This window comes from Sodiomyces alcalophilus (assembly GCF_042370955.1).
Source record: "Sodiomyces alcalophilus JCM 7366 unplaced genomic scaffold ACRALscaffold_4, whole genome shotgun sequence".
Classification (NCBI taxonomy): domain Eukaryota; kingdom Fungi; phylum Ascomycota; class Sordariomycetes; order Glomerellales; family Plectosphaerellaceae; genus Sodiomyces; species Sodiomyces alcalophilus.
In genome coordinates this window covers 340,941-365,426 of record NW_027263535.1, presented here as the reverse complement: position 1 = coordinate 365,426, position 24,486 = coordinate 340,941, and the positions used below count along the sequence as shown (strand labels likewise).

At 55.9% G+C, this 24,486-nt stretch overlaps 6 protein-coding genes and 1 non-coding gene across 7 annotated transcripts; 2 read left to right on the top strand and 5 right to left on the bottom strand.

Annotated features, from left to right (window-relative positions):
* Positions 1 to 660: 660 nt before the first annotated feature.
* On the bottom strand, positions 661 to 1,207 carry ACRALDRAFT_2041759 (uncharacterized protein; the record flags this gene model as incomplete). Its single annotated transcript, XM_071021181.1, has 3 exons — positions 661 to 811; positions 876 to 999; positions 1,093 to 1,207. The coding sequence occupies 3 exons, from the start codon at positions 1,205 to 1,207 to the stop codon at positions 661 to 663; spliced, it is 390 nt and encodes a 129-aa protein (XP_070874407.1).
* A 1,096-nt stretch (positions 1,208 to 2,303) lies between these two features.
* ACRALDRAFT_2041758 (uncharacterized protein) lies at positions 2,304 to 8,148 on the bottom strand (the record flags this gene model as incomplete). Its single annotated transcript, XM_071021180.1, has 5 exons — positions 2,304 to 2,879; positions 2,974 to 4,842; positions 5,120 to 7,413; positions 7,488 to 7,811; positions 7,986 to 8,148. The coding sequence occupies 5 exons, from the start codon at positions 8,146 to 8,148 to the stop codon at positions 2,304 to 2,306; spliced, it is 5,226 nt and encodes a 1,741-aa protein (XP_070874406.1).
* Positions 8,149 to 12,196: 4,048 nt separating this feature from the next.
* ACRALDRAFT_1082362 (uncharacterized protein) lies at positions 12,197 to 14,545 on the top strand (the record flags this gene model as incomplete). Its single annotated transcript, XM_071019299.1, has 1 exon — positions 12,197 to 14,545. The coding sequence occupies one exon, from the start codon at positions 12,197 to 12,199 to the stop codon at positions 14,543 to 14,545; it is 2,349 nt and encodes a 782-aa protein (XP_070874405.1).
* A 239-nt stretch (positions 14,546 to 14,784) lies between these two features.
* Positions 14,785 to 15,776, bottom strand: ACRALDRAFT_1057499 (uncharacterized protein; the record flags this gene model as incomplete). Its single annotated transcript, XM_071015912.1, has 2 exons — positions 14,785 to 15,646; positions 15,712 to 15,776. 2 exons carry the CDS (start codon positions 15,774 to 15,776, stop codon positions 14,785 to 14,787), a joined length of 927 nt encoding a protein of 308 aa, XP_070874404.1.
* Positions 15,777 to 15,796: 20 nt separating this feature from the next.
* ACRALDRAFT_211377 (uncharacterized protein) lies at positions 15,797 to 17,526 on the top strand (the record flags this gene model as incomplete). The annotated part of the gene is made up of 6 exons (XM_071023644.1): positions 15,797 to 15,927; positions 16,098 to 16,160; positions 16,200 to 16,317; positions 16,349 to 16,801; positions 16,863 to 17,452; positions 17,502 to 17,526. 6 exons carry the CDS (start codon positions 15,797 to 15,799, stop codon positions 17,524 to 17,526), a joined length of 1,380 nt encoding a protein of 459 aa, XP_070874403.1.
* Positions 17,527 to 18,051: 525 nt separating this feature from the next.
* On the bottom strand, positions 18,052 to 20,366 carry ACRALDRAFT_2104763 (uncharacterized protein; the record flags this gene model as incomplete). Its single annotated transcript, XM_071023205.1, has 2 exons — positions 18,052 to 19,956; positions 20,046 to 20,366. 2 exons carry the CDS (start codon positions 20,364 to 20,366, stop codon positions 18,052 to 18,054), a joined length of 2,226 nt encoding a protein of 741 aa, XP_070874402.1.
* Positions 20,367 to 21,551: 1,185 nt separating this feature from the next.
* ACRALDRAFT_t137 lies at positions 21,552 to 21,625 on the bottom strand. Its single transcript has one exon. It is a non-coding gene; the product is annotated as a tRNA-Asn (tRNA).
* Between the last annotated feature and the right edge of the window lie 2,861 nt (positions 21,626 to 24,486).

The following is a 24,486-nucleotide window of genomic DNA, read 5'->3' as shown; positions in this document are numbered from 1 at the left end:
CGGTGGATTAGGTTCGACGCTGGTGGCGACGATGAGTTGGTTCTTGCATCACGGAAAATAAGGACAAAAAACTTAACGAGTCGAAAAAGAAAGAAGCGGGCTGGTTTCTATTTAAACGTCATAGTTCATCCGCGGAGATGTTGTATTATTAGAATGAGAACAGCACAAAAGGGAATTAAAAGGCTTGGTTGGCAGCGTTTTGAGAACGTCACGATTTAGTAACAGAAACCTCGATTTAGACTAGATCCCGTTCCCCGGATCCGGGACACGCGGCTGCGGGCCCGAACACTCGGTTCTCCGCTCGGTCCGCGACCACGGTGTTAATTCGGTGATGACGCGGCAGTTTGCGTTTTCATTTGGATTACAAATTGCGGCTGTACGAATATACAACGTACGAAATATAAACCCGTCTTCCTGTCCTAATACATGTACGAATATGTGCATCTAAGACAGCTTTACCAGGCATAATTATACTCCGTTGTACTCCGTATTGACTTTCTATGACCCCATGAACATGCCGAATCACGTCCGAGCGATCGCCTCCTTCATAAGCAAGAGGTACCTGCTTACCGTGATATCACGTGATATACGTTGTACCTAATGCTACACTGCTTCGTGCGCCAATACGTTCATCAATTTGCACAACTCTTACCTTGCTTCCTACTGCTGTCCGGCCTCTGAAGGCAAAACTTCAGGGAACCAGCCATACACCTCAAAATCCACCGCCAGTTCTCCAAGCGCCAACCTCCTCACCTCGACGCCCTCAGCACGCAATGCCGTGGCCTGCACTTGCGTCCCTTCTGGCACAGACCTACCGAACGCCCGTTAATCTTACATACATACCCTTGAATGTCAGAAACGGGTGGTTCACTTGCCTAGGTGAGATAGTCCCCCGCGAATTAATTACCCGCTGCCAAGGGACGTTATCCGAGTTGAACCGCGCCTCCGGATCCAACGGGAGATGTTTGAGGCACATGCCCACCTGGCGCGCACGCTGGGCTGCGAATATGTTCTCCCCCCGTTAGCCAGTCTACCATGGTAGCCACCCATTCACTCGAGTACTGTAGATGCGCTGGGATGTGATCAACTCACGTGTGCCGACGAGGTGGGCGATGTGTCCATACGTTGTCACTTTGCCGTGTGGAATCTCTTGCACGGCCAAGTACACGGCGTGAAAGAACGCCTGGGCTTCCTCGGACCGTCGCATTGCCGCTGTTCCTCTGGCTAGTCAGCGAGTGTAACGTTGGTTCTGAAGATGTACGATTGGGGAAACAATCTTATCGACCCACTTGGAGAAAAAGGGGAGCGACTCCCAGTGACAGAGATCAAGGCATCACGACAGCAGCGGTAAGTCGGTACCCACTTAATTGCATCTGATCTACCACACAAAGGCGCAGCTTACACAAATGTTCAAGAAAGGGCGCGGAAAAATGACACGAGTAAATTCTGCATATCCAAGCTAGACAACTCATTCATTTCGCTACCATCATCTCACGATTTTCGTCTCTTTGTACAATAGAGCAACCAGCGGAGCTCTCTCTCCATTATCCCAAACACGCTCCGTCTAGAGCAGAAGGAGAATAATGTAAAAACGGCAGAAATAAATCAAAATCAAAACAAAAACGAAGGAAAATGAATCGATCGCCTCCCTTTTCTCTTCCAAGCCATGGATAGTATCTCATCGTGCCGTCGTGAAGCAACCATCACGGCGTTGCATGTCCTTTCAGGTTGATAGGTACATTGGGGACGGGGGTGCAAGGTGGGTTGTGAGGTGAGGCGAGGTAATATAAACAAAAAGAAGGGGAGGAAGAAGTATGCGTCGTCAATGAGGTATAGAATGCTGCTGACCGTCGAGGCGCGAATGACAAACCCGTGAAGAATCTCCACTCAGCTCGCCGTCGAGGATTGTGGGTATAATACGCGCAAACATGAGAAGAAACTGACCCAACCCCGTCAGTTCTGTCCCTGTTTGCCAAGTCTGGTATCGTGGAGAAAAGGAAGAAGGACGGGAAAAGCAAGAAAAAGAAAAAGAAAAACCTCGCTCCGAGGGGTGAATCTTCTCCCGCCAACGACAAAGCCCATGATGACGTCGCCAATCCTCAGGTGATGGTCGAATATACAAACAACATGATATAAGGGGTTGGGAAAGAAAAAGAGGCTGCGTCATATGGCAAGGAGCGCGATAGAAAACGACAAGGGAAAAAGGGGGCTTGGGTAACCAAAACCAAACCACAACAAAAACTCCATCCATGAGCCGAGTCGTCCAGGAGGCAGGGCAAGCCGGACGCAGCCGCACCTGCGACCTAGAAGCAGTTCAGAGACCCCTTCTTCTTCTTCTGCTTGCTGAGCGCGTTCATGCGCTCCTCGAGATGCGCCCGCGCCGCCTCGGCCGCCTGCCGCTTCTTCCGCTCCTCCTCCACCGCGTGCAGGCTCCACCGGTTGTCCTGCTGCGGCGACGGCGTCGGCCGGTCCTTGAGCTCCTTGATCTCCGCCTCCAGCTGCCCGCACCGCTTGCGCCACGCCTCGCAGTCGGCCTTGACCTTGTTCGACTGCTTCTCCAGGTCCGTCAGCGCCTCCTCCAGCGTCTGCGTCAGCTGCTTCTCCGCGTCCAGGTGCTTCTCGATCATGCGGATCCGCGCCTCCTGGTCTTCGTGGATCTGCGTCAGCGACGCCATGTCGTCCTTGCTGGCCGGCCGCATCCCCGTCGGCGAGCTCGGCATCGTCGGGCTGCTGGGTCCGTTCGCCACGGGGAGCGGAGGCAGCGGGATCGCCGGCGGCGGCGACGGGAGTGACGTGTGGGACGCGCTCTTGCGAAGGTGCGAGTTCATCGAATTGGTCCGCTGCGGCTGCTGCCCGCTCATTACCTCGTCGTACTTGGCCTGCGAGTTGGTCGTAACCATGTTAGCTGAATACCATCCCACGAATCGGCGCATATACATCGCCCAAAAAACCCCGGGAAATCAAAGGTCTTACCTGGAGTCCCATGTACTCGGCGCGCAGACTCTCCAGATCGGCCTCGAGCTTCGTCTTCGCCGCGATGGCCTTATCCAGCTGTGCCTGCTGTTCCGTCTGGAGCGTCGAGATGCGGTTGTTCGTAATCTGAACATGGTCAAAGTTGGTCTGCAGCTGATCCTCCAATTCCTCGACAAGCCGCGAGTTCTTCTTGTTCTTGCTCTCGAGGTCGGTCATCTTCTTGCGGATCGCCGAGAGCTGCTCCGTCACTGGCGCCGGGCCCCTGACCACCTCGCCCTCGCCCGTGAGTATGTCCGACAGCGACGACTTGACCTGCTCCAGGTCCTTGAGGATCGTATCGTTGATGTTCGACAGCTCCAACATGTGCTGCTCCATCTCCGTCTTCTTCGCCTGCGCCTCGTGAAGCGCCTTTTGGTCAGCGATCAAGCTGTTGATACGCTCCGTGAACGTCTCCACGTTGGCATCGTCGACCCCGAGGCCGGCCGCCACCTGCGCCGCCATCTTCGCCAGGTCGCCCCGCGCGTCGTTCAATTCCGCCTCCAAGATACGGACCGCCTCGGCTTGCTCGTGCATCAAGACACCCACTTGCTCTTCGTAGCCCTTCTGCTCCATGGCCCTGACCTCCTCCAGCTCCTTGACGTGGGTCTCCCGGAGAAGCTTCACGCCTTCCTGATGCGTCTGCAGAGCCTGCTCGTGGGCCGCGATTTGCTGCTCGAGGTTGTTGAGGAGCTCTTGCTGCGTCTTGCACTGGCTCGCATGGAGATCACGCGTCCGAATCGCTTCGTCCAACTCGGCCTTGGTGGTCACGTGGACAGCCTCAAGCTCAGCCACCCTGGCAGCGTTGCTACTGATAATGGCCTTGTGCTCCTCGACCTCATCACGGAGGACCATGATCATCTTCTGCTGTTCTTCCCTCTCTGCCTTGGCATTCTCGTCGCCAGCGTCCTCCTGCTGGGCCACCTTGGCATTGAGCGTGGCCACTTGGTTCTCGAGTTCCTCCACGTGCTTCTTCATCTGAGACTCGGTCTCTCGCATGGATGCGAGGGCCGTCTGGTGCTTGGATTCCCAGATGGTCAGCTCACTCTCGAGCTCCATGATCCTCTCATCGGCACTGGCGGGTTCGGAGTCCTTGGGTGCGCCAGCCGCATTTTCGTTCTCCTCCCCATTCGAAAGAGACTTGTCGGCGGACGCCGTAGTGGCCAAAATGGACTTGTTTCTCTCTTGAAGGGCCGCACGGAGCGCAGCGATTTCAGCGTTCAGCTCCCTCTCACTAGCCGCGTGCGACTCCCTCATTTCCTGCAGCTGCCCCTCCGTCATCTCCAGCTGGTTCTTGAGCGTAGACACGAGAGACATGTCCATCGGGGAAGCCTTCAAGCTGGAACGTTCGCGCGTGAGGCCCGAGATGATGGTCATCTTGGTCTCCATCTCCTTCTTGGCCGCGGCAACGTCCGCCTCGAGCTCCTGTATTCTTTCCGACCGCGCATGCAGTTCGTGCATGGCCGAGTTGAGGTTGAGTTCGAAGTTTTGCATCAAGTCGGGTTGATTCTCAAAGTTGTCGGCGGCAATGTTCCGGAGCGAAGCAAACGATCGGTGAGCACGGTCGATGATCATCACATTCTGGCTCGACTTTCGGCGAATGATGGGTTGCGGCGATCTGGGCGATGATGCCTCGGCTGCCCTGACTTGGGCGACCTCCGTCTTGAGTTCCTCGACCATGTCCAGCGTGTCATGGTGCTGCTGCTCGAGTTGGGCGTACTTCTCGGCCAGCTCCTTTTCTGTCGCTTCCTTCTCCGCCGATAGCGCACGGAGGCGTTCAATCTCGGAAGCAAGATCATGGTGGGATGGCGTCCGTGACAACGGGACATCGGCCTTTGTGGCGGAATCATCATCTTGGGTTTCGGAGCGAACCTCCGGCGTCGTCTCCTGGTCCTGAACTTGCTGCTCCGCCTGCCACTGACTCGCAGGTTGCGGGCCAGTTTCGGGCTGCGCGTCCAATGGTTTCTCCGAAGCGGACTCCAGGGGCGCTTCTACAGCGTCTACATTGCCATCCAACTCGGTCGCAGGGTGAATGGTGGCCGTCTCGGCGTCGGGAGAATCGGCCGTCGTGGGAGAATCGAGGGCTGAGGACAGTTCGGACGATAGGGACCCGGTGGGTGGTATCCTTGTGACTAGTCAGTCGCGAATCGGACAAGAAGGACGGCGGTCGCGTCCCGCTGGTAGGGGATGTCATGGACAGCATCGAGTCACGGACTGCGCGGTTGGGGTAGCGCGATTCGTCGATGGTGTCTTGGAGCTCCCGGAGAGCACGAAGAGCTTCCTCGTACCGGCCGTGCAAGGCGTCGTATTCCTGCACCGTGGTCTCGTGCTCGACGCGGAGGTCGAGAAGCTCCTGGGTGACGTTCTCGAGCTTGTCGGCGACGAACTTGGTCTGGGCCGGGCTGGGGGGGATGTAGTCGGCCTCCTGCGGCTTGAGGCTATCATCGTCTTGGGCGACCTTGCTTTCGTCTTGGTCGGGATTGGCGGAGCTACTCCTAGCTGTAGTCCTCGCTTCATCCGTCTCCGTCTCCGTCTGGGCGGGCTCTTCGGGGATGGCATCCTCTTCATCCTCGTGGATGACATCTCTGTGGCTCATTCGGCTCATGTGTGACACGTGCGACAGGCTGCGCGAGTGCTCGGCAGGCTTGCGGCGGTGGCTTGTGCCGTTGGTGACCTGGGAGGATTCGGGTTCCGGTTCCGGTTCCTGATCCGCCATCTTGGTTTCGCCTTGGATGTGATCCAACTCGTACAGAAGCGAGTCGAGCTTGCCCAGGCTTCGCTGCCTCTCGATGACCTGTTCCAGCCGATCAATCTCGCGCTGCATCAGCTCGGCATCCTGATCGGCCTCGGCCAGGCGTTCCTCCAGGGTGGAGATGTAGTCTTCACAGGCGGCCTCGTTTTCCCTGGCGCGGGCAATCTCCTTGCGCAGCTCGACGATGATAGCGGCGTTCTTCTCCTCGCCCGAAGTATGGCCGTCCAGCTTCGCCTCCAGGTCGTGAAGATAGTTCTCGGTGCTCGCCTCGCGGTCCATCAACTTTTGCAGGCGGGCTTGGAGTTGCGCGTTCAGCGTCTCGACGTAGGCGCACTTGGTCTCTCTCTCGAGGAGGCTGGTCTCGGTGCAAGAGAGCGTGCTTCGGGTGCTCGAGAGGGACTGCTCGAGGGACTGGATGGTCTTCTCGTATTCGAGCACGACTTGTTCGACGGCCTGGGCGAACGAGTTGGAGCGGTTCAGGCGCTCGGTCGCGCTGTTGTCTAGGGACTCGCCGACATCATACTGGTCCGCCTGCTCAGCGTCCCGGGCCCTGGCCATCTCGGCAATCAGCTTCGCATGGCGATGGCTCAGCGTGGTGTAGTTCTCTTGGATGTCGAGCAACTGGTCCTGCAGTTCCATCTCCCGCTCGTTTTGTCGGTCGGAGCGGCTACCGTCGGGGGCGAGGGCGCGTCGGTCCCCGCTGTGGCGCTCGGCGTTCCGGACCTGGTCGCGCAGGAAGGCTACTTCGGCTTTCAGGCGCTCGATGATGGCTTGCTTGTCGCCTTCTTCGATCTGCTGGATCCTCGGCTTGCTCTGAATAGCGCGCGCTCTCTGTGCATACTGGACGGTATTGAGGGTCTCGCTCAGGTGGAACTCGGCCGGGGTGACGCAGGCGATCATGTAGGTGACGGCGTTGCCGCCGAGCGAGTCTTGCAATAGACGGGTGAGCTTGGAATCGCGGTAGGAGACGTGGGATCCGGCGCTCCGCAACGAAAGCTGCGAGATGACTTTTCCTAGGGCGGCCAGACCGGCGTTGATGGATATGCCCTCCTTTGCGCGCTCGCCCTGGGCGCCGGTGTTTTTGAGGCGTTCGCTGCCGGCGAGATCGACAAAGTGGAGCTTGCTATCTGTGGTGACCCAGCTCTCATTGCCGGTCATGGCCTCGATGGGGACGGAGAATCGCTTGTCGGCGGCCGAGGTCGATGTGGTGGAGGGGAAGCTTCTCTTCCGTTGTACCAGGTTGAGGCTGAAGACGGCATGGGATCGCGAGGATCTCGCGTTAATGGCTGTGGCATCGGTCTGTCGCACGGTGGAACCAAAGTTGAGGGCGTTCATCAAGTCGTCGACCGAGTTGATGTCCACCTGATGAAGACCTGTGAGGATGATGTTGCCCTTGGTGTCTTCCCGAATGGTAACGGTGGCACGTTCGTGTGGCGGTGTGTTATCGGGAAGGAGAAGATCGCGCAGCTGTTCGTTGTAGATCTCGACGTAGCTCGCCTTGAGTTGCCAACCCCTGTCGCCACCGGTAGATAGGGATGGCCCGTGGGAATAGCGCGACGGTGTTCGCAGTTGCGACATGGAGCCGCGATTGGACTGCCTCCTGGGGCCGTCGAGTTTGCTGAAAAGCGCAGCGGCAGCGCGAGGGATGACACCTGAAGCGTGTTGGTGGTCAGAAAACGAGACGGAGGAACACTGGACACTTTTTGTCTGCGAAATCATTACATACCCATTACCTCGGGATCGTTCTGTTCGGATGGCCCAGAGGTGCCCATGGTGTAGGATTTCCCAGCTCCGGACTGGCCGTAGGCCAGGAGAGAGACATTGTAGCCCTGAATGAAGGCATTGACCGAGTCGTTCAGATACTCCCAGACGCCCTCCTGGTCTACATCGGCGCCGAAAACACGGTCAAATACAAAGATCTTCTTTCCTTGGGGCGAATCGATGGCAATATTGGTGTTGGTCGTGACCTGGACCATGGACCGTTGGAATCGTTGCGGGATGAGATCGAAGCCGGGGTCGGTGGGCTTGAGAGGTGGTCGCACGCGTACGGCTAAAGGTGGAGACAATCCGGGTTAGCCATCTGGCGGGAATGTGCGCATGTTGTGCTCCTGTCGATGTTTCGTGGAAGAAGATGAGGGAGGACATAAGGAAGGGGGCTACGATGGCGAGGAAGACGCGATCAAGGCAAGAGCTGGGGAAGGGGGATTAACACCACAGCACATACCAACTCTGACGGCCGTGCGGGTGTCTTCATCTGATGCTCTACTTCCACCTGCTCCGCCAGCTGTCCTGCTCGTCATGCTCATGCGACTATTGCTCCGGGGCGCTGGTCGAACCATGACGCTCATGGGCCGCTGGGATGGTGAGGCGGGCGGGGAGGTAGCCATTGTGAAGGGAAAGACGCGACGCGGCCAGACTGATCGATGGGAGAGGAGGGCCTCGTAGGTAGGCCGTCGAAGAGAAAGACTCTACGTGCGAGTGGTCGGAGTAGGTCGCCGGCAACGTCGAATCTTCGTCTCGGAAGACGGGGGAGTGTAAAAGATCGAGGGAACCGAGGAACAGGGCGGCGCACTCGGGACGCTGGCGGTGTCTGTCTGGCCTACTTCGGGCCTTGAACGACAGAAAAGAAAGAGAGGTCCGGCAATAGGTTGCTTCGATATTATGGCGTGGCCAAAAGGCGAGACGCAAACACGGCAACGCGCCCGCGTTGTGGGATGGCCGCGTTTGTACCCCTGGCGCTGTCGTTTGTTGCAGTTGCTTGTTGCGGGATTATCTCTGTAAAAAGTGAGTGTCAGAGGGAGGCAAGCGGCGTAGCAAGGGCAGTGGCGGACATCGGGGGCCGTCGCGAGGATTCCAGCCGAAAAAGAGACGGGGAAAAAAAGATGGAAAAAAATGGGTATAGTTGGAGGGCAGAACCGTGAGGAAGAGTTAGGTAGGATGAGGCTGTTGTGGTATGGGGCCGGCGGGCAATCTCGAAAATAGGGGTGGCAGCAAAGCAGCGAACGGACAATACAGTGGTGTGTGTGGGTGGACTCTGTCGGTTGGATGGACCTAGACCCGGCCCAGCAGCACGGGCACCGAGTGCCTTAGTAGCGTCAGGTACGTACCTATATGTGACTGCCAAACATCAGGGGTCCCATTCAGGCCATTCAGGACTAGGTGGGCAGGTCCGTGAGGACGGATTTTTGAAAGGTTGGGGTGGCTGGTCGAACGAGGGCGCCATCTGCGACCCCTGGAGAGGAGAACAGGGATTTCGTTTGAGTAAATTACACTCGGCAAGCCCAGAACGGGGTTGATTGGCGGTCCGCAGCGTGCGAGGGCCTTGCGATTTGTTCAAAAGTCCGGCCTTGCCCACCGAACTGGGAGGTCCCCGTCTTTTGTCGCGTCGCCCAAAGAGGATATGATTGAGTGATGCGCTTCGCACGGTCTTGATGGCTGATACGCTCGCCTAAGCGTTTGGTGTTTTCTGACGCTTGGGATCCTTTTGTTAGATGAAAAGGGGTGCTGCTGCTTTCTTTTTGCTCACCTGTCGGGGATCGAGGGGATGAGGAGTCGAGGCAGAGGCAGCAGAGGGAAGGAGAATAGAAAGACAAACGGGCAAAAAGGAAGGCGGTAAAGTCCTAGGCACCTTGTTGTCCTACACCCTTTGTACTCTGCATGTACACGTGTACTCCTAGGTACCTATATACCGTGGAAGTGGCACGTCCAGTCAGGTAACGTATCTAGGGAGGATACAAAAAGAACAGCGATGGGTACAAAGTCTTCGTCTGGACTTGAAAGACAATTCCTCGTTTGGGACCAAACAAACAGACCTTATCCTGCTTATTGGACGGAGTGTTCATATGATGATAAGGGAGAAAAGGTGTTGTGTTGTGTACGGTACGAGTACGATTACAAACTTTATGCATACAGTATGTTAGCGGCTATCTGCCCAGATATTCCAGCCAATGGATTTCATTTCTCAACATCAGACCCAAGTGGGCAGGAGTTGGAAGAAGGGGGGAAAGAGCAAAAAAGAAAAGAAAAAAAAAAAAAAAAGAGGAAAAGCGAAGAAACCCACGAGTCGTTGTGAGAAAACGGTGTATCCACTGTCCGCCAGGCGATGCGGCATGTTTCCTATTGGGTCCCCTGATGCAATCTTCTCCACTATTGCTACAAGACTTGCTCGCTTAGAAATTCGAAGCACAGTGTCTCGGACTCTTTCTTCACCTACGAGCTTGGGGCCTTGAAGGTACATTGTACTAGGTACCTATCCACGATGTCAGCCTATTTGTCATTGGTGCCCCTGGATAACGGGACGGGCCATTGGAAAAGGGCTGAGCTTCCAAGGATATCTTCATCCACATTGTTCGCCGATACCATTTTGTTCGCGAGTCGTTGGTGTTTCTAGCGCATCCAGAATCGCGATTGAACAACCTCATCTTGCAGGTCAGGCCGTGTGGTACGTAACACTACTGAGTATCACGACAATCGGCTGAGCCGCAAGTTGCGACCAGCCCATCCAATGGATCGGCTTGCGACGAGAACCATACTGATACGCATAACCGGATGCTAAGAGGACGGGCTACCTACGTTGTATACCCCTATTGGCGCCCATTGTAAATGTTTCTCGTCAGGGATAACTGCAGGTCAGCTACAGACGGCACAGACGCACCCTGCCCTCAAGCCCCGTCACGACAATTGCATCGCAAGCAACGCCCACGATTCTCCCCCTGAGAATAGACCATGCATCCCACCAAGACGACAAAGTCTCGAGGTGGGACGAAATGGCCCCGCATTTTTGACGTTGATTGACTGCATACAACGTATACATACAACGTATATCTATGCGCGCAGTATCTGCTGCAGCATGTACAACGTACGTACATAAAGAGCAGGGGCTGAGGCAAACCGCATCGTCGCTCATCACCTGATATGCATCACCACGTCAATCGGTCGATATCATGGCCAGAAAGATGGGAATAGAAGGAAAACAAGAAGCAATCAGTGCGTTGTACTTGGTTCTTGACCCGCTGGACCTTCTGAACAGGCCCCATCCATGATCGACGTGTATCCCCCAGTATACTGTTACATTGAACCAAACCGGGAAATCTTTGGTTCTCGATTAGTGGACACGGACGAGCCTCGACACTGACTACGTTGTAGCCCAGCTACGTATCCTACCTTCACTCGTGTGCATTATACACATGGAAATTACTATGGGTAATATGGTCAGGCGGTCGCGACAACCCCGCCCCCTCTTGTCGTTTCTCTGCGTTGCTTGGTCGTGAGCAGTGACCAGACCATTGTCGCTGGTCGCCAGTGACCGAGCTAACAGAGAAGCCTGGGTAGCTAGCTGACTCACGTCGTCCCAGAGAGAGCTTCGAGACAATGGATCGTCTCAACTGCCGAGCCGAAGCAAAGGACACGTGGATGGCCCTATGAATCATGCAATGGGATTGTTTCCCCAGGACTGTCATGTCCTCGTTTTCTTCTTCCGAGACATGCTGCTGCTACAGTCATCTATTGTCTGGGGATGCCATTGTCGCAGCTTCGCATGACTCGCTCGACTCCTTTGCGACGTCCTTGAACAAAGCGTCGAGCCGAGCCGAGTCGTTCGAGCATCTCCAGTGAGCTGGTCTCTCATAGGTACTGGCTCCATCTTACAAGCCACCGGTGCTCGTCATTGGAATGTACTCCACGTGTAATAATAGCTGTCTGCGCTCGTCCCTCGATATCGGAAGTCGGCGTTGCCACAGGGTACCATCGCATCTAGTGGCCCTCAGACAATATTGATCCATCTCATCTGTATCTATTCACACTTGACCGCCTCTTACTTCCCTGCCGATCTTACCATCGTGCTCTCATCCCTGTCTTCTTTGCTTCTCTTACCCGAAGACCAGAGAGTCCTACATATCCTAAAATCCGGCCATGCTGTCGATCGTGATGCCGGCCATGGTGACATTTCCGCGAGTGTGGCGCTGGTCACCTTATATTATACGGAAACCCCCGCGTCTTTCATAAACTCCTGTGAGCCGTGATGTTACCTTCGCATCGATAAGGTCTGCATGAGGCACATAGGTAGCATTTGACATGTGCACCCAACTAAACCCGGTCTGAATACGAAGTAATCTTTGAGTACAGAATCTCCTAGTATGAGTGACTCTCGAAGAGTTGCGGGGATGTACCCGAAGTACTTCGAGCTTCGGACGGCTCTGGCGATCACGTGATTCTCGCGCATCCATCGCGACTGAACTTTTGATTTGTACTTTTTGGCCTCGCGTCGTCGAACGCGAATCCGGCCACCAACGCACCTCCAGCAACACAGAATCCCCATTGTACGACCCCAAACCTCGTTCGCTGTCGCCAAACATCGGTCGACTCACTTGGACAGCCTCATGCACTATCCACCTTAGCAGTGACGCACTCACGACAGTCTCCCCTCACCTCCATGACATGACGTACGAGGTTATCGACCTTCTCTCGAGTTGCTCCCCCGACCGAGCTCCCTCCGTTTCCCCAGTCCCTCGTCAACCAACAGAGCCCGAGACGATCCCCCAGTCGACGCCTCGTGCACCCAACGCCCACGATGTCTTCGACCTAACGAGCGATCCGCCCTTGTCCTTCCAGGCCCCGAGAAGGGACGCAGCATCCCAAGGCCCATCCAGGCCGGCATCGCCCCCTCCGAAGCGGGCTGTCTCGCCAGTGCTACTCTACGACCTCGACGATTTTGATACGACGGGTGATCTTGACGCGAATCCGAACTACGATGAGCCACTGTCCTACATCCCACGGAGTGCAAAACGGTTGCGGCTGTCTCCTCCTGAACATGTACCGTCTAAGCCCAGCTCATTCGAGTCGTCTCGCTCGAACGCCAACATCAGCTACAAGCCTTCCATCCGGCCGCCTGGTGGGAACCTGGGCAAGACCCGGGCAGTGACCGACGCTATTGAGTTTTCGAGTTCACCCCGTGTTGTCCCGTCCGACGTCAAGTCCTCAAAGAGACCAATATCGCATGCCGACGACCCGTTTTGCAGCACGTCTCCCCTTCCCCACTTCGAAGAGGCGCCATTGCGAAGTCAAAGTCATCGATCCGACTTTGACGATCCGTTTGCGAGTACCCCGCCTCCCCCACCGCCTGCGGTTGACCGGATACCCAGCCGAAAGATATATATTGACCTCGAAACATCGGAAGATGACGAGGAGCCGGTTAGACCAGCTACGGATTCTTCGGGGAAAACAGGCCAAAAGGACAAGTCGACCGCCATCCGCCCCAACGACCAATATCAATCTCAATCTCGTTCTCCAAAGCGGACAAAAAAGATACTCGACTGGGACCCCATATCCAGCTCGGCACCGGAGACCCAGAACCGCGATCCGTTCGAAATCTCATCCCCTCCTCGGCCATCCAAAGGCAAGGGCAAGGCCGTCGCTGTGATCGACTTGGATGATTCAGACCAGTCGGATCACGACCGTTCCCGAGCATCCGCAGAAAGCGACGACGACCTCCCAGACCTCGACGACATCGACATCACCAAGTATCGCAACCGACTTCCACCGCCCAGACCGTCTCGTCCGTTCTCCCGAACAAATTCCGCGCCCATACCACGGACGAAGAGGTCGGCGGGCGACAGGACGCTAGACAAAGAATCCCGGGCAGCCGAGAGGGAAGCCAAGGCCGCCGAAAGAGAACGCGAAAGGGAGCGCAAGAAGAGGGAGAAGGAAGCCGCCAAGGAGCAAAAGGCCAGAGACAAGGAGCGGGCGGCCGCCGTGGCCGAGGTCAACAAAGTCAGGACTGACAAGAAAGTGTCGACGCCGGAAATGATCGTCGACATGCCGTCCAGCCTCTCGGACACTCTGGCCCTGCAGGCCAAGACCCTGCTCAGGGACCTGGACGTCGAAACAACGACGTGCCAGAGCCCCGTCGATAACGTCATCACGTGGCGCCGCAAGGTGAAGAGCCGGTTCAACGACGACTTGGCGCTCTGGGAGCCGTGCCAGCTCCGCATCGAGCCGGAGAAACACGCACTCGCCATCCTCACGGCAGAGGAGTTTGTGGCCATGGCGCTTGGCTCCGACGGTGCCGACCTCGACGCCCACGTCGCGAGCGTGAAGCGCCACTTTGCCGATCATCAGCTCCTCTACCTCATCGAAGGCTTGGGACCATGGATGCGGAAGAACCGCAACCTACGGAACCGGCAGTTCGTCTCGGCCGTGCGGGCGCAGGATGCCTCGGGCGCGAATAGTACCGCCCAGGAAGACGAGTCCGCGGGGACAAGTCATGGCCAAGGTCGCCGTCGCCGCAAGAACCCGCCGCCGCGGAAGGAATACGTGGACGAGGATACGATCGAGGACGCCCTCCTCCAGCTACAGGTCCTGCACGGGGTACTCATCCACCACACGGCGGCCGGCGTGGAGACGGCCCAGTGGCTGGCCATATTCACGCAGCACATCTCGACCGTGCCGTACCGGAAGCAGCGGGAGGCTGCCAACGCCAACGGTGCCGGGTTCTGCATGGAGACGGGACAGGTACGGACGGGAGAGGACGCGCGAGATACCTACGCCAAGCTCCTGCAAGAGATTGTGCGCGTCACGGCGCCCATTGCGTATGGCATTACCGCCGAGTACGGCACCGTCGGACGGCTCGTCAAGGGATTGGAGGAGCAGGGACCATTGGCGCTCGAGGGGTGTCCTCGTAGCGGTAACCGTGAGGGACTCCCTTCGGACCGGGCTATCGGGCAGGCCATCAGTAGGCGGATATACAAGGTCTTCACGGGGACGGATGAGACGAGCACAGATGTATGAGTGGTTATGCAGGGTATATTTTACTTGTATTCCATCCATCTATCTAGAATCGAAATTTCTGCAGGTCTAAACGTTGTCAGCCATGATTGCCCACTCGACAAGTGAACGGTGACAAGTGGGAGAAGAGTCTCGTATCAGATAGCGGTTGGACAAAGTTTTTCCACATTGTAGTTCGGTACAGGTCTGTGAACATTTGGTGTCGCATCATGACGAGGTGGGTGTTGCAAAAAAGACGTGGTTCAGGGATTGACATACCATTTCTCAAGGTCATCGACAGCCTTCCTCTTCTTGGACGAAGGGGGCCCAAAGAACGACGTGAGCGTCTTTTGCTTGTCGTCAAACCGCGCGCTGCCAATGCCACCTCTGGTCTTCTTCAGTCCAGCGAGGTGGCTTGTATTATTCATGCAGGCGACATCGAGGGCTAAGCACGGCCAGCGAGGTCGGGGGCGAGAGCTGCTGGTTTTACTGGTGTCCCTTAGCCCATTGGGCGGCATATCCGGATTCGCCTCGGACGATGCCACGGGCGTGAGGACCAGCCGGGTGTACCCTGTGTTGCTCCACGCGGGGGAGACATCGACGGGGACGGTACCGGGACGTACGACGAAGAGCTCTGGGCTCCGTAGCACGGCGAGGAGGGATGCGAGGATCAGTCCGTGAGCGACGATGAGAATCGCATGCGACTCGTGTTCCTCTGCCTCCTCTCCTCCTGCCACTCCCTCTCGATTAGCGGCGGCCGATATGATGGGCGCGAGATGTTCGTCCAGGAACCGTTCCGCCCGCTCACGGAGCGAGGCGTGGCTTTCCGCATCGCTTGCACGATCGGATCGGCCAAACTTCTTTCCCTCGTCGGATCCGAAATCCCGCTCGCGCAGGTCAGATAATTGTCTGATCTCGACCTCGGGGACCGGCCGCTCGCCTGGCAACGGCCCTGGTTGGGCGTCCCGGATGGCTTCCGCGGTGCGGATTGCGCGTTGCAGGGTCGAGGTGAAGATGCCTGTGACCTTCCCGGCGGGCCGGGGGGTGAGTGTCGCGAGGTGGGAAGCTAGGCGGCGGGTTTGGAGGACACCGTGGGTTGTGAGCGGGGAGTCACGACTTCCTGCACTGAGAGGAACGTTAGTCGTCAATCTATCAGGTCATGGGGCGGAATGGAGGTAGAGTGGTCATACTATATCCCGGCGACGTTGTCTACCGTTTCGCCATGGCGGATGAGGAAGATGTTCAGGGAACCCATGGGGTAATGATGTATCGGTAATGTTGATCATAAAGACGAGTGGAAGCAGAGCTCCAGCTCCTCCTATTGTTCCGCACTACATTGGCGTTGGTTTGGCGACAAGGTCGACCGAAAACCGCAGGTTGACGATGATGAAGGACAAGAGAGAAATGTTTCTTTTTTTTTTCTTTTTTTTTTCTTCTTCTTCTTTTATACCTACGTTTACGATGTAGGAATTAAAAGGGGGACGTGCTTCGCCTTATCGCATGAACTTTTAGACACTCGCGTATACGCATTTAAATACTTGCTCTTCCCCCGATCCCCCCTGCGGTTGCCTGCCAGAAGGTACGAAAAGTGCTTTGTTCTTGTGTCCTTTGTGTTACATGAAGGGATACAGGCCACGATGTCTGTCTATATAATAAAAGAGCGGTGATTGTCCCACAGGCGGCATTCCATGCCCCTTCCCCCCAAGGCTGCCCCCAAGATCGCATCCCGCTCCGAGGAAGAAGATTCATACACAACAAAAAGTCACCTCTTACGGTATCGCCATGGCAAGCACCGCGTCTTGGACTACCGTCCACGATTTCCTTCAGGCCGGCGATAGTGATGCCACCAGCTGTTTTCAACAAACACAATGGGATCAGCTATGCTTGATTGCCTCCGATTCGAACGGCCACATGGAGTGTAAAGCTCTGGATCAGGTCGCAAGCGGCCGTAACAACCTTGTTCGCCTGCTGGAGTTCTCGGACGGGACGCGCTGGGCGGCCCGAGTCAACATCAAGAGCCAAACATCGGGACGCAGCGAACTGAAGTCGGAGGTGGCGGCAATGCAGTTCATCTCCGACTATTCCGACCTGGACGCCGTTGTCCCCGAGGTCTATGCGTACGCATTCGACAATGATAACCCCGCCGCAGTTGCGTATATACTGATGGAGGTCCTGCCTGGTATCGTCGCCATGGACGCACTTGGGGGCCACAAAGTCCACCGCGGCGTGATACCCAGATGGTGTCGCCCAAACTTCTACCGCTCGGTAGCCCTACGTCACGTTCGTCAGACGCTAAACCGACCCCTGATCACATCGATATCCAGATACTTACGATTACTAGATCCAAATGACCTCCCTGCGGCTCCCGAAAATTGGTACGGTCGTCCGAATCCGGGACGGGATATATGAGTCCGGTCCCATTCCAGGGATCGGCGGTCCGTTCGACACGGCAGCAGCCTTCTTCGAGGCCTGGGCGGATAGCGTCAAGTTCAAGTGGAACGAGGATACCATTCGCCGCATGATGCAGGGGGGACCGATCCCGGCCGAGGAGATGATTTCCATGATTCAAAGCTTCCCTTCACGGATCAAAGCCATGGCCGGTCGGCTGTCTGCGCATAACGAGGGGCCGTTCCCGCTACATCACGCCGACTTCCTCCACAGCAACATCATGGTCGACGAGCGCCACTTTGACGTCACGGGCATCATCGATTGGGAAGGGGCATGCACAGTACCCTGGGAGCTGGTTGCGTTTCCCGACTTTTTGCAAGCCATGCCCCCCTCGTTCGACCTCCCTGAAAATTACGACGAGCATGGCCAACCCATCGATGATGACCTGAAGGAGACATGGACTTGGCGGGAGGAATATACCTACATGGTGAGATCTGCCGAGCTCAAGGGTAGGATGCTGTCGAGCTGCCTTGCCAGTAAGAGGTGCCAGACCCTGGCTTACGCGTATTGGGCATACACTAGCATGGGCAAGTTGGGATTCTATGATCGAGTTGTAGAAGAGTTGGAGGAGAGCGAGGGGGAGCCATGGCCTTATATTCTTAGATTCTAGTTTATGCCGTTCGTGTCCCCACGGCAGCCTGTGTCGTGACCTAGAAAGGCGATGCTATATACGGTGGAGGCTAATGGTACTAGGCATGAATTGAGCATAAAGTAGTAGTCCGTCGATAAACCTTTCAAGTCCCACGGCTCGTCGCGTATATTTCAGGGGGTCGTCACCTCTCATAGTTTCCGAAATGGCTACTCGAAGAGTGTCCTGTACTCGAAGAGTGTCCTGCAGGATTCTCTTCCTATAGTATACCCACGCTTAACACTACTTCATTGATCAGAAATAAAGCTTGGCTTGGTGCCTATATAGTATCTGAATGTACATACATTATATACATTCGCTGATTGAGAGTCATCATGCAATCATTAAGAGCAAGGTCGTAAACAATCATCAAGACGAAACAACAAGGACATTACTCGGGTATGTCTACCCACCGACAATCAACCTCTCCCCCGCCTTGGGCCAGGCCACGACTTCAAAGGCGGCTGGTAGGCCTCGGCGCAGCAGTCTTCTGCAGGTCGAAGCGGTCCAGGTTCATCACCTTGTCCCACGCGGCAACAAAGTGCTGGACAAACTTGGCCGCGCTGTCGGCGCTACCATACGCCTCAGCAAGGGCGCGGAGCTCGGCATGCGACCCAAAGATGAGGTCGACGCGCGTGGCCGTCCACTTCTTCGCCCCGCTCTTGCGATCCGTGCCGACAAAGTGGTCCACGTCTCCCTCGCTAGCGGGCGCCCACTCGGTCTCTTGGTCGAGCAAGTTGACGAAAAAGTCGTTGGTCAGCGTGCCCGGCCGGGACGTGAAGACGCCGTGCGACGACCCGTCGTAGTTGGCGCCGAGGGCGCGCAGGCCGCCCACCAGGACCGTGAGCTCGGGTGCCGAGAGGTTCAGCAGGTGCGCCCTGTCGACGAGCCACTGCTCCGTCTTGACCCGGTCCGTCGACTTGCCGTAGTTGCGGAACCCGTCGGCCGTCGGCTCGAGGTAGCCGACCGACTCGACGTCGGTCTGTTCCTGCGAGGCGTCGGTGCGGCCCGGCGTGAAGGGGACGGTGACTTCGTGGCCAGCGTCGCGGGCGGCTTTTTCGACGGCCGCGACGCCGCCGAGGACGATGAGGTCGGCGAGGGAGATCTTCTTGCCGCCCGAGGCCTGCGCGTTGAAACGCTGCTGCAGACCCTCGAGGGCGCTGAGCACCTTGGCCAGCTGGGGCGGGTTGTTGGCCTCCCAGTCCTTCTGTGGCGCCAGGCGGATGCGTGCTCCGTTGGCGCCGCCGCGCTTGTCGCTGCCGCGGAAGGTGGAGGCCGACGCCCAGGCCGTGGCCACGAGCCTGGAGGGGTCGATGCCGAGGCCGAGGACCTCTTTCTTCAGGGCGGCGATGTCGCTTGCATCGACGAGCGGATGGTCGACGTCGGGGACGGGATCCTGCCAGACGAACACCTCGGAGGGGATCTCGGGGCCGAGGTAGCGAGCTCGGGGACCCATGTCACGGTGGGTCAGCTTGAACCAGGCGCGGGCGAAGGCGTCGGCGAACTGGTCCGGGTTCTCGAGGAAGCGGCGGGAAATCTTCTCGTACTCCGGGTCGTAGCGGAGGGAGAGATCGGTGGTCAGCATCTTGGGCAGGTGCTTCTTGTTCGGGTCGTGGGCGTCGGGGATGATGGGCTCGGCGTTCTTGGCCACCCACTGGTGAGCGCCGGCGGGGCTCTTGCTGAGCTCCCAGTCGTGCTTGAACAGGTACTCGAGGAAGTTGTGGCTCCACTTGGTCGGCGTCTTGGTCCAGGTCACCTCGATACCGCTGGTGATGGTGTCGGGACCCTTGCCGGAGCCGAACTTGTTCGCCCAGCCCAGACCCTGCTGGTGGATGGGGGCGGCTTCGGGCTCGGCACCAACGTTGTCGGCGGGCCCAGCGCCGTGCGTCTTGCCGAAAGCGTGGCCACCGGCGATGAGGGCGACCGTCTCCTCGTCATTCATGGCCATGCGGGCAAAAGTGGTGCGGATGTCCCTGGCGGCGGCGATGGGATCCGGGTTGCCGTCGGGGCCCTCCGGGTTGACGTAGATGAGACCCATGTGGGCGGCAGCCAGGGGGTTCGCGAGGTCTCGGCTGTGGGGGTCCTTGGAGTTGTCATAACGCTTCTCGTTCCCGAGCCAGGTGGTCTCGGAGCCCCAGTAGACCGACTCGTCGGCCTCCCAGGTGTCAGCGCGGCCGCCAGCGAAGCCAAGGGGCTTGAAGCCCATGTCTTCGAGGGCGACGTTGCCGGTGAGGACCATAAGGTCGGCCCAGGAGATCTTGCTTCCGTATTTCTGCTTGACGGGCCATAGCAGACGACGAGCCTTGTCGAGACTAACGTTATCCGGCCAGCTGTTGAGGGGGGCGAATCGTTGTTGACCCTGTAGGAGGTGGGGGCGTCTGTCAGTATGTTGAAGGGAGGGAGGAGAGAGGAGAGACGAGAGACGAGAGAGGAAAGGAGGTTACTGACTTGCCCTGCACCACCACGGCCATCAAAGACACGGTAGGTGCCAGCGCTGTGCCAAGCCATACGGATGAAGAGACCGCCGTAGTGGCCAAAGTCGGCTGGCCACCAGTCCTTCGAGTCGGTCATGACGGCGACAATATCCTTCTTGAGGGCCTCGTAGTCAAGGTTGTTGAAAGCGGCGGCATAGTCAAAGTCGGCACCCAGAGGGTTAGACACCGGGGTGTGTTGGCGCAGGATGTTCAGCCTGAGGGCGTTGGGCCACCACTGGTTCAGCTTGGTGCCGCCTCCGGCGACGTCGTGAATCGGGCACTTGTTCTCTGCCATGATGTCTCTCGAGTGGCGCTCCACGCCTCGAAATGTTGATACGGTTGTGGTTTGAGCAACAGAGAAGCAAGGTCTCCGGAGGAAAACGAGTTATGAGGGTGGGAAAGAAGAGAAGGTGGGCAGGGAAAAAGGGAAAGACGCATAAGTAGGGAGGTGGAGGAGACTCCTGGCTTAGACCGCTCGACCCAACCCCGCCCACCGACACTAACAGGAGGTAGGGTGTATAGAAGTCGCCATCGCCATGCTCCGAAGCGGGTAGCAGCGCTCCGTGGCTATGCGGTTGCCAGTCTTTGCTGTTGGTCTTGACCAAGTCCTCGGGGACTGCAGTTGCCGGCCCGCTAGGAGTGGGAATCTGCAATTAAGAGCGGGGTACTGCCAATTTTAGACCAAGCACAGGCCATCTCCACGAGGAACTGAGTAATTGGATCTCGTCTGATTGGTCACATGCTGAACAGTAAGATTACCTAATCACATGTGCGAGTAAGCTGCAGCCATGTCATGGTACCATTTGCTAGGCCCTACGATGTATCTAGCTACCTTACGTATACGAATCTGCGAACGGAAAAGGCGCGGAATGTCAGACTCTGGAACCTATATCGTGAAGCAATCTCTATATAAAGGTCTCCCAGCACATGTAACTAACGCATTGCCATGAATGCCGATGGTCCTATATGCGCTTGCAGAACTTCCCTCCTACTGGTTTCCACTATTGAATCAGACCGAAACATCAGCCGGGAGACAAAAATTCTTCACCGCTGACTCGTATCGGCGACAGACTGGTACATATACGGAGTATCTACACCGATGTACCTTGCGCGTACTTCGTACGGAGTAACGCCATGCTCCACGCGGTGAGGCGGGTACAAGTTCACCTAGCTACTGCGTAGGTACGAGTACGAAGTACGAAAAGCACCGAATAGCATAGCCGACTGGTTATTCAATTTACGTTATCGATTGAGGTGTGAACAGTGCGAAGGGCTACGAAGCAAGTCTCCGGATGATTTATTAAGTATCGTCGCGCATGCCCTTCGAGTTGATGATGCGTACAACGTATATAAAACCCTGATGGGGAAAGAAAAAAAGAAAAGAAGAAGAAAAAAGAGAAGTAAAAAACAGCGGGTGGGGGGAGAGTGGACGGGGAAAAAGGCTGGGGTAATATGGTTCAAATTAACCAAAAAGGAAATGCTCCCCCGGGTGGGCTCGAACCACCAACCTCTCGATTAACAGTCGAACGCGCTAGCCAATTGCGCCACGGAGGACTTGCGATGCTGAAACCATGCCTGTTTCTACCTCATATGGCCAGTGCCCACCTTGCTCGCATCTTCCTCGCATGGAATCTCGATCGCAGTAAACGACTTTGACAACTGGGATTGTCAGTTATATCAAGGACAAAGAAAACAAGAAAAGTGAAAAGGTAACTTATACGTTGTACACGATATGCATAAGTTAATGCGGTAGTATGTAAGTGCGATGATGGGTGCGATTTCTACTTGGCTCGCATGCAACATGTCTTGTAAGATATGTGCTACACTGGACGAGAGCGCCGAATCAGGTAGAGCATGTACTCGGTCGACTGCTAATATAGCAAGATTTTAAAGCTGGCGGGCGTTCGTCTCTGGTCTCTCCTTTCCTGTAATCTTTACAGCTCCGAGATGCTGCGATTAAAAAGCGTCGAACAACATGGCACTGCATCGTATTGCAAAGGACTATCATTTGGTCCCATTGATTCCATATATCCCGACGTAAAGCAATGCTACTACTAATTTACTACCACCACTGTATCCTAAACTCGATTCAAATCGGGCCAATGGTAAATACAAAGTGTGTGGAACAGACTATCCAAGTTGATCCAACTTATAAACAAACATTATTCGGCTTCATGGAGCGTTGCATGTAAGTGGTCCTGGCTTGGCCATCCAGATGTGCCCAAAGCTCGAAGACCAAGGTTCAAACTGAGCCTAACACGGTACAAGCCAGCCCTGATAGTGATGGCATGAGAGGTAGCCATCTTGATTTTTGATAACGCCGCCTGTGTTCGCCAGCCGTATTAGCAAATGCATGGATACCATACCACTGTGAAAACAAAACAACGCAGCACGTACCAAGATCAATCGCACTGCGGATCCAGAGCAGGTGTTTGCCCGGGTTGCAAAGACAATCAAGATTCAGAGACTTCTTGTCAGCATGCCGGACGAGGAAGCACTTCGCGCAGCTCCTCGCGAAATTTCCACTATTGCTTCGTCTTAGCAGCCATGCCATAGACCAGGAACGGGGAAAAGAAAAAGCACGGGGTATTATGGGGCCTACTAGTCACGGGAGACCATATCGCCCTTGGCGTTCGCGATGCACCAGGACAGAGGAAGGCGGCTGCAGATGGACTCGCCGCTGATCTCTTGTTCACATTTGCCATGCAAAATGGGACGCGAGGGATAAAACTCATCTGGGGGCTCGTTGCCAGGGGCTGAAAGGATGAAGGTGTCATAATTGCAGCTTTCCAGAATAGAAGAAGAAGTGTTCCTGGCCTGGGCAAAGGAGCCAAAGAGGAGTCCAAAAAGAAGGAGCGTTCTGCTGGAAACCCCCATTTTGATAGTCTCTCGTTTCTGCCGTGTCTTGTGTGAGTTGATGAGCGTAGGGCAGCTTGTGACGATCGTCGGTCGTGTGGTCACAGACGAGACAAAACGGGTCTCGGAAGCCGGGTGTAGATGAAAATTTCGGGAAAAGTTGGTAGGAGGATATTCGTGTGCCCTTAGTCTGGAAAGAATTTAAGTATGCGCCGTGCCGGGTCTCGTGAGCGTGTAATCGCGCCAGGAGCGTACTGTGGCTGGCTGGGTTCAAAGGCGATCCATGGAAATAGAGCAGCCATAACGCCCAGCCGCAGTAAATGTTAAGCCATGGGACACCGAATAAGCTTTAGATTATATTTCAAGTTGTGTCTTGGTGAGCCACAAGTTTCCTTTCCCTCCCATGGACCAACAACAGCAGAACGACTCTCACGAACTTCGAAACTTCAGGTGTTGATCATTCCAGTCCGTAGTGGAATGGATTAGGACCGGAGGAAAGTGGGATAGGACTAGAGGACTCTGGGAGATGCGCGAGCGGCCATCATCGCACAACAGCCTCCAAGGGCCACACAGGATCATCGATCCCAGTCAATCAATACGAATGCCTTCGGTGCTTGCCACGAGAAACGCCATTTTACACTTTTTGCAGCCACGGCTAATTGTGTAATATACATGTACACACGCATATATGCCAAACGTTGATTCTGACAGCTAACTCATGAAGTCTCGTCGGAGGACCGAATATTTCCATACGTACGTACAAAGATCCAGGTGATAAACATCGTGGCAAGTTCATGAATGCTATTCGTACTTCGTGGGTGTTATGCTCCTGACATGCACCTCAATGCAGTGTCTGGTCATCTGAGGCTAGGATTGATCACTCAGCTTCCGAGTCCAAAATGGAACCAAAACAGAGTACATGTAGACTACGGAATACGAAGTAGTTCTTGCCCTCGGCTTTATATTGTATTGGCTTGCTAACATTGAAACATTAGATGGCGATGAGATCGCTGAGATGTAACGAAAACGTCGAGCAGCACCCGCGTACTGCACCCGAGTCTGAATCTATATCTCGGTCTCCAACCCCGACCATCCTACACACTGCAACACTACACAAGCCTCATGTCGATTCATACCAAGTACAACGTACGATTTTGTCAATGCCAATGTCATGGGTACCCTGTTCTCCTAGAGGAATCCGCTATGCTGGCCGCCTGGCGCCGCAATCGACTCGTCCGCCTTCGTCCACGACATCCACGATCGGAAAGGCCCTTAGTCCTGGCAGGGCATCCCCGGCGGCTTGGAACCAAGCCCGTGGTCTTGGTTTCCAATAATACATGTCAAGTATCTACGGCGTCAGAAAGTTGCGACCGGGGACTGGGTGAATACACACCGAGACATTACGTGATTTGAACGTCCTCGGGAGGTCCTATGCCGACTCCGGACAGGGTCGACCCCTGATTAATGACTGGCCAGGATTAACGATTGGTGGATGCGTCCCGTGTGCTAGAGCTTGGCTTATGAAGGACTTTTGAAAAGAATCCCGAATCCCGCAGCCC